Raw genomic sequence first — 14684 nt, forward strand, 5'->3', positions numbered from 1 at the left:
TGCCGTTCATGTGCATCAGATTTTATTCCTTTCTTGTCTTCACCTCTTCCCCTCTCATCACTCTTCTCTTCCCTGCCTGTCATTCATCTTAATCACCCTGGTACAGTGTTTCACATGCTCGCAAAGAGATAGACACACACCACAGGCCCCTTTATTACATGGTTTTCAGTGGCTGCCTCGAAGTCCACAGTGGGAACGTAATCTAGCATATTCACCTAACCTCTTATTGAGATAGGTCACACTTTGTCTCCAGCTCTTTTCCCACAGTAAATGCTGCTGTAACAAAACCTCTTATTGTGTACATACCGTTTTTATCCATCTGGGATAGATTCCTACTATCACCAAGAAGTTATAATATTCATAGTCCCACCAGTGGTATATGAAAGAGCATTTCTCTCTTCAGTTATTTTCTCACCAATGTATCAGAACTTTTTAAAGATATTACAGATGTTAGAATTTTGTCATTCACATTACAGTATTTTCTCCCAAATATATTGCGCATCCATTTCATGTATGGCATCTTTTGACATACAAAAATAAACATTTCTATAGATCCAAAGATACCTATTTCTCTTAAAAAATCGGGGTGCCTAGGGGGCTCAGTGGGTTAAGCATCTGTGTTTGGCTCAGCTCACGATCCTGGAACTCCAGGATTGAGCCCCACATCCCCATATCAGGCTTTGTGCTCAGCAAAGAGTCTGCTTCTCCTTTCCCTCACCCTGCTCAAGCTCTTTCTCTCTCACTCTCTCAGATCAATAAATTAAAAAAAACTTTAAAAATAGTTTCTGCATTTCCACCCTATATCATATGTGTGTGTATATGTATGTATATATATATATATATATATATATATATATAGTCTCTTGGCTTTCCTGGGAAGGTTTCTGTGGTTTTTTAATTTTATATTTAAATCTTCATGCATGTGAAACTTAACTTTTTTATGGAATTTTCTTTTATATAGATTTTATTTATTTATTTGAAACAGAGAAAGAGAACACAAGCAGGGAGGAGAGGCAGAGGGAGAAGGAGAAGCAGAATCCCCACTGAGCGGGGAGTGTGACCTGGGGCTTGATCCCAGAACCCTGCGATCATGTCCAGAGCTAAAGGCAGATGCTTATGACTGAGCCACCCAGGCGCCCCCTTTTTATGGAGTTTAATGTGAGAATTCTTTTCTTCTAAAAGGATAGTCAGTTGATCCAACATCATTGATTAAAAGATATTTTTTCTCACCGAATTGAGTATTTGTCAAATTTTAGATTCTCCTATATATTGACATCAATTTTTGGATTAGGTGTCCTGTTCTGCTGGTATGTATGTTCAGTTCTACACCAAGGTCTTATTACCATGGCTATATGGATTATTCCGGTATCTGTCAATACAAGGTCTCCCTTACTGCTCTTTTATGTGCTTGGCCATTCTCAGGCAAATATACTTCTGTATATGTTCCAAGATCATGTTACCCATTCTCACCCTATCCCCCAAAGAAAATCCCATTGGGATTCTAAGTTAAATCATACTCAGTGGATGGAATTGATATTTTTTATAATATAGTCTTCTTTTTCAAGAACATGGTATGCCTTTCTATCTGTTTGATTCCCGTTTTAAGTTTTCCAATACAACTCTACAGTTTTCTATATATACTTTATCTCCTCCACATTGTTCTTACTTCTGTTTCGTTTTCCTTATTTTGCTGGTTTGGTCAGGTTTTCATGCCCTCTCCGTACTATTAATTTTTTCTTGTACTTTTTTTATTGCATTTTCTGCTCCTGCTTTCATAATTATAAAAAATGGATTTCTCTCGTTGTATTTGACAGTAAGAGACTAGTAATGAAGAATTGTTGGTAGGGTATGGGTCTGTAGGAAACCCTTACTAATCTAAAATATAGATGCACACACTATCTGTTCCTACACTGTACAGTCAAGGGGGCAGCACATAACAGAAGCAAGAGAACACACAAAACTGTCTTGGTCCTCCTGGTTCTTCAGCGATGTTCAGCACCAGGAACGCCACTCCTTGTCCAGTCAACGAAACCAGAGGCTGTATCCTTGAATAGCATCTCTAGCTCTTTCATCACTGTTCTGGGAAGCCATTTATTTCTCTGCCCATATATTTCTTTAATATCTACAAGTAAGTCATGAGAAGATCTGAAATGGGTGCCCCGTTTATCTATATCCAATGTAGAGGTTATTACATTGTGAAAATCCATCTAGATTATATGTTGCTTCAGGAAGAGCTTAGGGGAGGGGTTCTAGAGTCAGATAGAGGTTCAAATCTTGACTCAACCAGTTACAAGTTTTGTGAACATGGGAAAGTTCCTTGACATTCCTGACTCTGAGAGTCTTCATCTCTGAAATGGGTCACTGTTTCGGAACTCATTCATTTGTACAAAGTAAATGACTGAGACTATGTAAAGCACCAGCATCATCTCTGACGTGCAGTAAGTGCTTAGTAAATTGTAGCTGACGTTACTACTACTTTGCGACATACTCATAGGTACTCCATCCTAGGGGAAAACAAAGGCAAAGATTTGGGAGCTGAAAACTAACCAAACAACAATAGAAGAGCAGTTTTCTTGGATGAAGGGAATACATATTTCCTGATGATTGTTACTGCAGGCTTGGGTGTTAGACTTTTCACCTACCTGAAACAAAGTTAATCCTCATACTGGTCCCAAGAGGTATACATATTGCTAGCCTGTTTGACATGTAAGAAAACTGAGACTCAAAGAGATGAAAACCCACAGTAGAGCCTAAAGTAGAATTTAGATTGGTGCGATTTCTAGATCCATATTCTGTTTTTTTAAAAAGATTTTATTTATTTATTTGCCAGAGAGAGAGAGAGAGAGAGAGGGAAAGCAAGCACAGACAGGGGGAGTGGCAGGCAGAGGGAGAAGCAGGCTCCCCTCTGAGCAGGGATCATGACCTGAGCTGAAGGCAGATGCTTAACCGACTGAGCCACCCCGGCGTCCCCGAAGATCCATATTCTTGCCCCCTATATCATGCTATCATTCTCTTCTTTTAAGTTCATTTTAGTCCTGGGTGGTGTGTTGGTGGGAGGACTATTCTACAGCATCCATATGGGCTAAAATGTCAGATACTGAGAGTGAATTCTGGCAAATGTGTACCTTTGTCACAAGGACCATAGAAAGGGGATGCCTGTGTCAGCATCCATCCATTCAACCATCAGGAAACAGTTTCAGTTTCGTTCCCAGAGAGGAAAGGTTGACTTTCTTCGTGGATATAAGATTCTGCGCTTTATTTTCTGGCTCCGTTCATGGATGCCGGTCCCCTGTGCCTGAATCCTTGGCAGTGAACTGGAGAGCGCTCCAGCAGAGTGCCGCAGAAGCAGACCATGAGCAGCTCGTGGGGCTTGGCGGCAAACCTATGGCCATATGGTCTACTGAGGTGGTCTAGAGTAGGAGGAGCCAAAGGGGGACGGCTACTCCCCAGACCTCCGATTTTGATAAAGCTTAGAGGAAGGAAATTAAATTCGGGTGTGAGTGGATGTAAACAGAAGCGCCGAAATCAAGAGCAGTTGCAACATGACAAGAGAGCATATTACGAAGCAAAGACTCTGGAAACAAACTGCTTGGGTTTAAATCTGTGTGAAATGTGGGCAGTTCCTTTAATCACTGTTTTAAATCAGGTTCACTGGAAGCAAAGCCCAGGAAGGGATTTCTTAGGTAAGTGACTTATTTAGGAGGTAGTTTCAGGATAAACCTATAAGATGGTGGTTGGTTTTGAGAGAAACCTATAAGAGAAAACATGTTGTTTTCAGGAGTTTAACCTCAGCCTGATCCCATAGAAGGTTCTGGAGCCTGAATCACACCACAGAAATTGTTCAGCCTGGGGTGAGGGGCTAGGCAGTTCTCAGTGCACATCAGTTAGTTCCTGAGAAGTAGGAGATCACCTGCCAGGAATCTTTAGGTGAGGCGACTCCGCTAAGCTAAGGTTAACCTTCTTGAGCTAGGAGCAGTTGTAGGAATGGGTGTGCAGTCCTGGTGGAAACGGGGATCTGGTGCAACACCAAAGACATGTGCTACACGCTCTGAGCTCTTCTTTCCCCATGTGTTAAGCAAGGTGGTGGTAACAGCACTTATGATGGAGGATTGTCGTAAAAGAAAGAATGTATGTCAGAGCAGGAGGGGGAACTTTGGGGGACCGAAGCTAGGAGGGTCCTGGGTGATTACAGAAATAAATGTTGTCTGAAGAGTTGTTTTTATCCATTGTGACTGCTTGATACCTGGGTGACTGGCCTAGCTTAAAAGTAAAGAGTGCATAGGATTCACGGCTTTAAAGTCGAGAGCGGGGTGTGTACGTTTCCTGTTGCTGCCACTTAATGACCTGAAAGAACACAAACCCTGTTCCGCAGCTCTTTATGTCCTGCTCAGGTCTCAGTGGGCTCAAGTCGAGGTGTAAGCAGAGCTGCTTTTCTTTCTAGCTGCTCTGGGAAGAATCTGTCGCCTTGGGGTTTCTCACTTTTAGAGGCTGGCCCCATTCCTTGGCTCCTGGCCCCTTCTTTCTTCAAAGCCAGCGGTGGCCGGTCACAGCTCACACTGCATCACTCTGACACACTCTCCTGACCCCCTTTTCCTCTGCTTACACAGACCCTTCTAGTTACACTGCCCTCGCCTGGGTAATGCAGGCTAATGTCTCAGGATCCTTTATATAATCATATTCTAAAAGTTCCTTTTGCCACGTAAGGTAACATTTGCACAGGTTCCAGGAATTTAGGACATAGACGCCTTGGGTGGGTGGGTGGGAGGCATTATTCTGGCCCTTAGGCAGGGATTGACAGGCTTTGTAATTACGGTAATTAGGGTAATTACGGTGAGTAATTGTGGTTTTGTAGGCCATAGGTCTCTGTGGCTACTTAGCTCTGCTGCTGTAGCAGGAGCGTGGCTGCAACAGTACGTCCACGACTGGGCATGGCTACATGCCAATAAACCTTGAATTTTGCACACTGAATTTGAACTTGGTGTAATTTTCACATGCCACAAAATACTCTCCTTCTTTCGCATTCTCCCCACCCCCCTACCCATTGAGCCATGTGAAGTCTGATTTCACTTTGTAGCCTGTATAGAAGAAAGGGGCAGGTTGGATTCTGCCTTGTGGGCTGTATTGGTTTGGAATGTTTTTTTGTCCTGTCCTACGTAGGGATTTCAGAAACAGTCTGCAAAGGTGTGGAGGAATTTTTTCACCATGTTTGGCCGGTTATCCTACACATTGCAAACCTTGACCTTGTGGCCTGGGCTACTTCTGTTTGATTTTTTTCCCCCCGTGAGAACTACCCTCCTTTTAATTTTTCATGGACGTTGCTGAGGTAAAATGGTGATGGTTCATGAAGTTTTGTTCCTGTGTGGATTGTAAATGTTTGGAAACACAAGCACACCGAAAAGAATACTCAAATGATATGAATTAATCAGAGAAAGTAGTCTGTATTGACATTTCTACTTTCACTCCATTAAACCGGAGTCACTCAGAATATTGTTAACATTTTATTGGAGCTGGCTCAATTGGTGAGAATACGGAGGTGGGTGAGAAAGAAACATGTAGCATAATAAAATAGAAATTATTGTATTCAGGAGCACCTTGCTGGAGTTAGTTTGCCATCTTACAATATGTTATGACTACCTGTGATTTAGTCCACGTAATTTTCTCTTTAAAATATGGTACTCTCCCTAGGTATCACATTTATGTCTCTTGCTGAATGATAGTTGGCTGAGAAACACTCTTTTTTTCTTTTTCTTTCTGTTAGGTGAAGGGGAAGAGGACCCTGGGAGAAAATATTGCTGATAATGGAGGTCTGCGCGAAGCTTTTAGGGTACGCACTGCAACATTTGCTGTGATTTTTAAAATTAAACTATTGAGTGCCATGTGGGTGTACCTCAATTTACACTACAGACATATTCTTGAGGAGTTAGATTTCTGTCAATTCTGTGAATTTTTGTAAATTGAATTATATTTCCACATCAACTCTGTCCTGCTCTATTATATGAATAGAGCTGCATTTCTTTTTTTTTTCTTTTTGGGGTTTAAAGTCATCCTAAAGAATAATAAATGTTGTTAAGAATCATGTATTTAAAGGATAACTTTCAGTAGATGCGTTCACAATAATATCAAAACATGCTACAGAAATCTCCTTAGGGCTACGTTCATATGAGTTTTCCTTGAGTATACTGTCTCTATAGCCCTTCTTGCAATTTTCTCTTAAAATACCAAACTTCTGAATTGTGGCCAGAGGCTAGTGGTTCTCGTATTGGGGGGGGGGGAGAGAGTCCTTAATAATCTTTCCATCATCCATGGGTCCTTGGTTAAACAAGAAATTTAAGGATGATGTGGGAAGATTTTCAAAAAGGTAAATGCATTTAACGTCAAGACCAGAGTATTATTCTGAGGTTACACCCTGGTTAACATATATTTTCTAAAATGACGGTGAGTTTTCCCTTTTATTTGGAAAAAGAAAAATTTGGCCCCATATGTTCACGCCCAAATTTATTTCCACAGCCCTTTCCATTGCGTTAGGAAAAGAATAGCTTCTTGGTGGGGGAGGAATTATTTAACACGTGACTGCTTTGGCCCAGGGGCTCTGGTATCTATTGAGTGTAAGGTCTTCTCACAGGTGCAGCTACCCCACTGTTAAGCTACACAGCATTGATTTGCATTTCCAGGGGTTGGTTTGTTAAAGGAAAACTTGACAGGTTGCACTTTGTTCATGGTGGGGGATCTATTTAGGATCTCGGCCCTGGATGAGAAAAGAGGAAGGCCAGCATTGCAGGGGATCACCCTTTCTGCCTCCCTCCCCAGGCTTACAGGCAATGGATAAACGACAAGAGGCAGGGAGTCGAAGAGCCTCTGCTCCCAGGCATCGTCTTCACCAACAACCAGCTCTTCTTCCTGAGTTACGCGCACGTGAGTAGGCCAAGGAAGGGGCTGCAAAGATGAAATGCGGGATTTCTGCTTGCTCCCGTGGTCAGAAGTTCAGTGGTATAGCTTTGATTTTAGTTGAGATGTGATCTTGCTGTTCATTTTCAGGATAAATTTCACCTTCTTAATGTTCTGTGAGACATAATTAATTAACCAATCAAGTCAGGGTTTATTGGTGTTGTTTGTCAAGTGGGTGACCAGCCCTGTCATAACCCACTTGGTATTTCTTTAATATACGCTGACTTCTTGATGTATGCACTACACTTTATAACCATTTCTAGTGATTCCTTCTTTGGCTTCTGGGACTCTGCCTTCTGCTGCATTTCTCTTTTTTCTTTTCTTTTCTTTCTCTCTCTCTCTCTCTCACTCTCTCTCTTTTTTTTTTTTTTTGCTTCATTGGCTGACTGTATCCCACCACTTTCAACCTGTGGAGGACCCTCAAAGCTGCGTTTCCCACAGTCAGATGGGTATGTGAAGGCTGCTCGAGCTGAAAACAACGACAAAACCAGGCAGAGTCATCTCACCCATTTGTGACTTTGATGGGCTTTCTGAGCAGAAAGTGAAAGAAGATGTGTGCTAAAAAACACACAATTCTGAGTTCAAGTCTCTGGCTAATGAGATAAGCACCAGTTCTTGGTTGCTATTGGTTATCGCCCGGGCTTATGTCACAAACGTGTAGGCCTCATTTTCAGAGCAGGCAGGGATGGGCCGACGAAAGTTCTAACACATGGCTTCACAGTGGGTAAACGTTAAGACCATGGCTGTTACCAGCACAACCTTCTTTTGCTTAGTCTTTGCACTGTCTCCTCAGTAAGCTGATTCCTTCCCACATCTTCTCTGGTTGAGCCTGGCTAAAGGAGTCTCATCTTTCTGGTATCTTTTATTTCTTAAAGCTGACATGACAACACTAAATAAATGATGCTTTATCAACATGCCAGCAGCGTACCTGGAGTCACTGAAATGACCTCCCTTCTTAGTCTTCCTGTTGCTCTCAACACAGCCTGGTCTTTGGGTCTTCCCGGTTAGAAAATCGAGGTTCTTCGCTCTTACTTGATTTGTCTGTCCTTGTTTTTATGACATGGGTTTCCAAAGCTGGATGTTTCATCCTTTTATCTTCTCTTTAGGTTCATCCTCTCCTTCTCCCCATTACCCTGTATCTCATCCTCTGTAGAAGGCCCTTGAGCTCTCCTATTCTGCATTACCCCAACAGCCTTAAGGCATGTTTTTCTGCCTTTGGCGTCTTTCCACCACTATCTTACATGCCCCTGAAATACTACTTTTATTTCATTACTGACCTGCTCAGGGAACTGCAGTGACTCCCACATCGAGGCCAAGCATGTGCAGCTGCCTCTCATCATCGTGTCCAGTCTTATCCCGCTCTATGCAACCAGCTCTGAGTTCTTACGGCTCCGCCACACTCACCCTTAGCCAGGCAGGCGTCCTCCTGGCCACCCGGCAGTGTTAGGCCTGTTACTGTCTCTGGGGCATTGCTTTTGGTTTTCCTTCTGTAATGTGACCTCCTTCGTACTCCGCCCCCTCAGATGATTTAATCCTGTCGTTATCTTTCAGGCTCCATGTTGAGTTCCACCTCCTCCACATTTTCCACAAACTTCCCCAAGGACTCCAGTTCTCTCTTTCTCTCTCTCTCTTGAATCTCCAGCTCCTTTACACTTCTCTTCATTACTATGCAGTTTAGTCCTTAAATGTTCTCAAAACGTTGAGGACTTTTAGTTTTATCTCCATAGCTAATCTTCGGGATCCCTGTATTTCTTGTGTATCCCCATAGCACCCAGCAAAGATGTTGGGTATATTGAAAATCTTGACATTTTTAGATGACTTGCTTAAAAATGGTAAGAGTAAGTAACAGTTCAGTTAAGGAGGCTTTTTGGGGGGGGGTGGTCAGTACTGGGTCAGATATCTCAAAAAAACACACACAATATAGTTAGAATTTTCTAGAGCAGGAATCGGCAAACTAGGATCCATGGGCCCATTTTCGGTAAAACTCTTTTATTGGAAAAGAGCCATGCTCTTTCCTTTGTGTTGTGGGTAGCTGGTTTTGTGCGACAGTGGCAGAATTGAGTAGTTGAAACAGAGACCTTCTGGTCTGCAAAGCCTGAAATATTTAATGTCTTCCCTTCTACAGAAAAAATGTGCTGACCCTTGGTCGAGAGGACAAAGCACAATGGCCATTGGTTCTTCCTTTGGATGTTAACTCACTTAATTAAAGCCCATCTTAGTTACATCCTAGTTATATCTTTTTGTGTGTAAAGTAAACTAACTGGTAGCAACATTACCTTTGTAATTTTTGAAATGTCTTCAAAGAAAATTCCAAAGCATTTCTGATTTATTTTAAACCAAAGAGATTTAGGGAAAAAATGAAAAGCTATTTTATGTTACTAATGAGAAATTTATCTTGGAGGTTTTCCTACTGACAGAAGGAGGAGATTTTCGGTCTTTTGCACTTTGGAAGAAGCCTGCTTATAGAGAGTAAAGTTATTTTCCCTCCTGAAAAGATTCTAGGAAAACAGTAACAACCATAATGTGTTTTCAGAAGTCTCTTAAATGGTTTGTGAAGCAAAGACAGCGCTAAAACAATACCACACAATCATGTAAGAATATAAGAAGAAATAACACAAGAAAAAGTGAGGTAATGGCGAATGTGGGAAACAGATTCAACTTAGCTAGCTTGTGAGGAAATGAAGGAATCACATTACGAAAGCGTCTTCACAGTCACATTCCTCAGATATTCTCCTTATCCTTCTACTTCTCTCCATTCCTGTTGATCCTTATTTAGTGGCCATTCATTGGGAACCTTCCCTGGGGCCCATAAATTTACACTCTTCAGACTGATCTCTAATTTCCTCTGCCAGATAATTCTTTTAAAAACATGATTTTATCATTTTCTTGCTCACAAACAATGTTTAAATATAGTTTAAATTCTTTAGCTTGCGGCTCAAGACTTCAGAAATCTGGCAACATCCTCTCTCTCCCCTGGTCTCCCATCACTGCCCATTATGTACCACGCAGTCCAGCTACATGGAATGTCTCGCTTTTTTTTCCCTCTCAGATAGGTCTTTGCTTCTATTTTCTTCTGCACTTGGAAGGCACCCCGTCGTTGCTTGTCTCCCAGTTCTTTTCATACTTCAAGATTATATCATGTTTCCAGACACATTGCAAGTCAGGATTGAGTAAGTGACGGTGCAGGAGCAAGCAATACAAAGGCAGTTTCTTTTGTGTTCATGCCCCCCATCCAGCGTGGGTTGAGAGAGGGGCTCTGCTCGTAGTTTTTACTCAAGAACCTGGGTTTTGGAGTCTTGATCTCAACACATGCTTAACATGTTCACCATTGGAGTAGGAAAGTGGTATGTGAAGTGTACAGTGGACTTTCGTGTGGCTTCTTAAATTGTTCTTTAAGATGCTTAGAACTTCTGCTAGGTTTTTAAAGCTTCCACAAGGATGTGCTATCACTTCTGCTCACATTTCATGGATCAGAGCAAGTCACAGAGCTTTGCCTAACTTCCGTGTCTATGGAGAAGTGTCTTTGTATCCAAGGCTGGACTAGGGTGCAAAACACTCACTTCCCATGACCATACTCTGTAGTAGATGATGGATTCATTTTTTTTCCTGTTGGAGTGAGTATGGTTGAATTTCATAAGTCCTCTTCCAAGCATTGTATTATTTGAATTAATACATTGGTCGATTCCTGGACATATACAGTGTTTTCTTGATTTAAGAAATATGTCTGGAAACTGTCCTAATTCACTCAAATTGTGGAATTATGCACAACAATAAAACCTTCTATGCTGGGGATTAGAATAATAGATGCTGTTACTGGTGAAGGTTTTACCTGATCTACTAAAACTGTTTGTCATCCACTGAGTCTAAATTACTCTTCAGTATAATTTGGAGCGGTTAAGGAGGTAGAAAGTGTGTAATTGGAAAGGAAACATAATTATTGGCATGCTTTTCTTTTCTAGGTGAGGTGTAATTCCTACAGACCAGAAGCTGCCCGAGAACAAATCCAAATTGGTGCTCACAGCCCCCCTCAGTTTAGGTAAATGGGCAAATCGGTGACCCTCTTTTTAAACCGTGCATCTCCTACCTCTTCCCTGACTCAGCTGTCCCAGTGTTATACCAAACAGGAGATCGGAACAAGAGCCTGTGTTGTGAACAGCAGTCTCTCCATTTTGCAGACAGAAATACTTGGCCAAACAGAAACTGAGCACCTTTTCTTTCACTAGCAGGAAGCTAGTCTAGTCCCCATTCTCAAAAAAAAAAAAAAAAAAATGTCCATGGTAGGCATTTGTGCATGCCTCTAGCCCATTGCTATATCAGGAGATCCATGAGATAGTACAAGACTCCAAAGGTAATTTAGAATCCAAATCATAGCTTTAGTATGATTTCTCACTTATTATCTTCCAGTTTTTGCAAGGCCCCAGTCCAGGGGTGCCATGAGCACCATGGCTGCTTAGTAAACGGGAATATTTGATTTATCCGACCACCTACGTTTTTTTGTGTGTGGACCACAAATGTCTCTTTCCTTAGACAAGGATGAGAGCTCACATGCTGTACCTTAAAACACACAGAGCTCTGGTGTATTTTGTGTTCTAGAGTATCCTGTTTCATGCCTCTTGTTCTTCCACGCAGCCAGCTGGCAGACATGAATGAATGCCCGCTTTCCGAATAGCTCTGAACACAAAACAGGATGTATGGGGATATTTAGCTATTAGAATTCATATCTGAAGTCAAAGTGCTATGTTTTGGTTTTTAGTTTGAATCATTTTTTGAAACAGTTGCTTCAAATGAAGGGAAAAGGATTATGACCTGCAATCTTAATTGTCAGAATGATGAAATAATAAGTAAAAATAAAATTAAGGTTAGGGTACTTACCCAGTGCTAGGTTTCTAGCCCAGTTTGAGGGAGATTTTCTGTAGTTGAGGTCAGAGAATTATAATGGGGGCTATATAAGAAACTATAGTAATTTTTTATTGACCAATTCTTTCCATAGAGCATGTCATATCTGGATATCCTTATGTTTGATGTTTAAATGAATCCATCAGCACAGTGTAGGAAAATCAGCTAAAGTTCCTCCTATATTTAAAAATCTTATTCCTAAAACCTTGCTTTAGAGATGTTTCAGAAATTGACTCTAAATTACCCAGGAGCATAAAAATCTAATCACAGTGTTAGAAAATTCTACCCCACTGGGCTAAACTGTCAAAAAATGCTGACAGTCTCTAATGAACTAAAATATGCTCCCACCGCTGAGTGGTGCAGATAGAAACCACACAGTAGATTAATTACTTAACAGATAAGATTTTTAGAAACTAATTTCCTTTTACTAACTAGTTGCCTGTAATATTGGATTTTAGCTGATAATTTACAGAGTATACTTACTAATTACCATCTAAATTCTCTTTAGCACTTGCCCAGGGTGAATCACACTATGATATATGCATCCCTACCCGTATATCCCAGCTAAAACACAGGAGGTTTGAATATAGGCCACTATATTCCTTCACATGCCCATAGGTCACATAGTCATTAGGGAAGAAATAGTAACTAAGACTGCTGAGTCTCTCTAGTCAACACTTTGAACATGCAGTTGAGTAAGAAATAGATGAGGGGGCAGTTTTTGCTGGCTTGTTAGTGATGTCTGCAGTAACTATAGATTTTGAGTACAGCAGAAATCACACAATGGAAATAGCACTGCCAACCAAAGTGCTGAGTAGGAATCCACAGTCTTTACTGCAGTCAGGGAACTTGTAAGGACACCAGATTTTGTAACTAACTCCGGTAAAACATTGCTCATCAATAACAAATAGATACCATTCATTAGTTTGTTGCCTGGACTGAATTCGAGGTAAATATGAACCTTCAAATGTGATAGGAATGAAGCGGAAGTGTTTTTGTCGATTGGGTGAGGTCTTAGGGAGCAACGACATGAATGAATCTTACAGACATAATATTGAGTGAAAGAAGGCAGAACAACAGAGTGCGTACTGTGGAGTCCATTCATACGAAGTTCAAAAACAGGCAAAACTAATCAGTGGTGATAGAGGTCAGACTGGTAGTTATCCTTGGGAGCTCCAGTGGTAGGGCACACGATGGAGCCTTCTACGTGCTGGAAATATCCCATATCTTGTTCTGGGTGGTAGTAACATGAGTATACACACATGAACAAAATCAGTGAGCTTTACATTTCAGGTGTGTGCACTTTATATCAGTTATACCTTCCATAAAAGTTAAAAAAATAGAAATCCCAAGTATTGGTAAATCTAACAGTTTATAGGAATCTGTAAATTTATAGGACTATACAATCACATACATGATTTGTAGGAATTTTGAGGGTGTTGGGAAAATTAATAAGAGCATTTGTCTGACATTCAGGAGGTGCTGGTTCTAGTCACAGCTCTGTGAATTTCTTTGGAAATTTACTTCTCCCTTTTGGGCTTCAGTTGTCTCCCCTGTAAACAGATGAAATGAATGCAACATCCCTGTGAGCAGTACGCTGTTACAGTTTTTTTTTCCAGAACCTCTTGAGATGGAAGAATTAAATGACATGAGCTGTGACATATCTTTTCCAGGGTCAATGGTGCGGTTAGCAACTTCGAAGAATTCCAGAAAGCCTTTAACTGTCCATCGAATTCCACGATGAACCGAGGCCTGGACTCCTGCCGACTCTGGTAGCTGGACCGCTGGTTTATGCCTTCCCAAGAGCCACGCAGTACCAGTAGAGGCCACACGGAGCGCTCGTCGCCACTGCTGTCAGCCTGTATTCCCCGCCCCACCCCCCCCAGGACTCCAGTTTTTAGTGCATCTTCCGTATTTGGGTGTTGGTTGAATCGAAACAGTATATTCAAATTGTAGGGCCAAAAAATGGAATCTAAGAAGGGATCTCAGTATGTTTCTTTACAAAACCAAACTAACAGAAATAAATCTCTAGGCTACTTTTGTTAAAACATTATCTGCTGAATTGTTGCTCTTGCCCATTTTTAGTGTGGAAACAGCTAGGTAGTATATACCATCTTAAGCCACAGCTTCGCAGAGATCTAAGCAGAATGTATCCAGAAAAAAAAATTCGGTCTATTGAATGTGTAACCCTCAATGACGAAGACATGTTCCTGGAACACCTGGTAGGTCTTACTGCTCTACAGAATGCGCTGCTGCTAGGTTTTACGTATCGCCATCCACCACGCTTATTAACTCAATGGTGGTTAAGTTAGAAATGTGTTGGAGCTTCATTTTACAATTTTTGCTGAAATTTCGGCCTTCAGTTCAGAAGTTTGTTGGGATGAAAATGCATCTTGCAGCTTCTGTCTGACGTAGCTGATTGCCCTGTTTAAGTCAGCATGAACAAAGCTGGCCAAAAGGCTACTTGAGGAAGGGTTTCAGTTCTTCAAATAGAAAAAAGAAAAAAGGATGTGTCTTTAAGGCCCAGAAGAAGTCAAAACTCCTCGTCACGCACCAGTAGGGACACGAGGAGATGAAATCTCCACCATTTGATCTCTTTTGCCCAAGCCTCAATGATTATGTCTCTCTGACAGACACTTGTCTTTTGTCCAATTCTTACTTGTCTCGTTACGCTCATGTATGTGCATTTTTCTGTTTCTGAAATGAGAAGACATTGAGAAAATGATTTTCTGATTCTCCTTTAGAAACTTACGGCTTTTATTCCCCCTTTAGCTTAAAGGAACAGATACTACATTGAAGTGGGTGCGAAGTAACCTTGTGTTTTGGCTTGGTTAATGTTACCT

The 14684-nt window shown here is 41.3% G+C and overlaps 1 protein-coding gene across 1 annotated transcript in view; it reads left to right on the forward strand.

The window, feature by feature from the left end:
• PHEX (phosphate regulating endopeptidase X-linked) overlaps positions 1-13893 on the forward strand; it is a gene marked incomplete at its 5' end in the record, with an annotated part of 206253 nt that extends 192360 nt beyond the window's left edge. Inside the window, 4 exons of the mRNA XM_080831329.1 lie at positions 5759-5824; positions 6808-6912; positions 10905-10981; positions 13515-13893. Coding sequence (XP_080687455.1) covers positions 5759-5824; positions 6808-6912; positions 10905-10981; positions 13515-13617 — 351 coding nt within the window. The 3' untranslated portion in view covers positions 13618-13893. The remainder of the gene's footprint in view (positions 1-5758; positions 5825-6807; positions 6913-10904; positions 10982-13514) is intronic.
• Between the last annotated feature and the right edge of the window lie 791 nt (positions 13894-14684).

Source organism: Martes martes (genome assembly GCF_963455335.1).
Source record: "Martes martes genome assembly, chromosome: X".
Lineage (NCBI taxonomy): Eukaryota > Metazoa > Chordata > Mammalia > Carnivora > Mustelidae > Martes > Martes martes.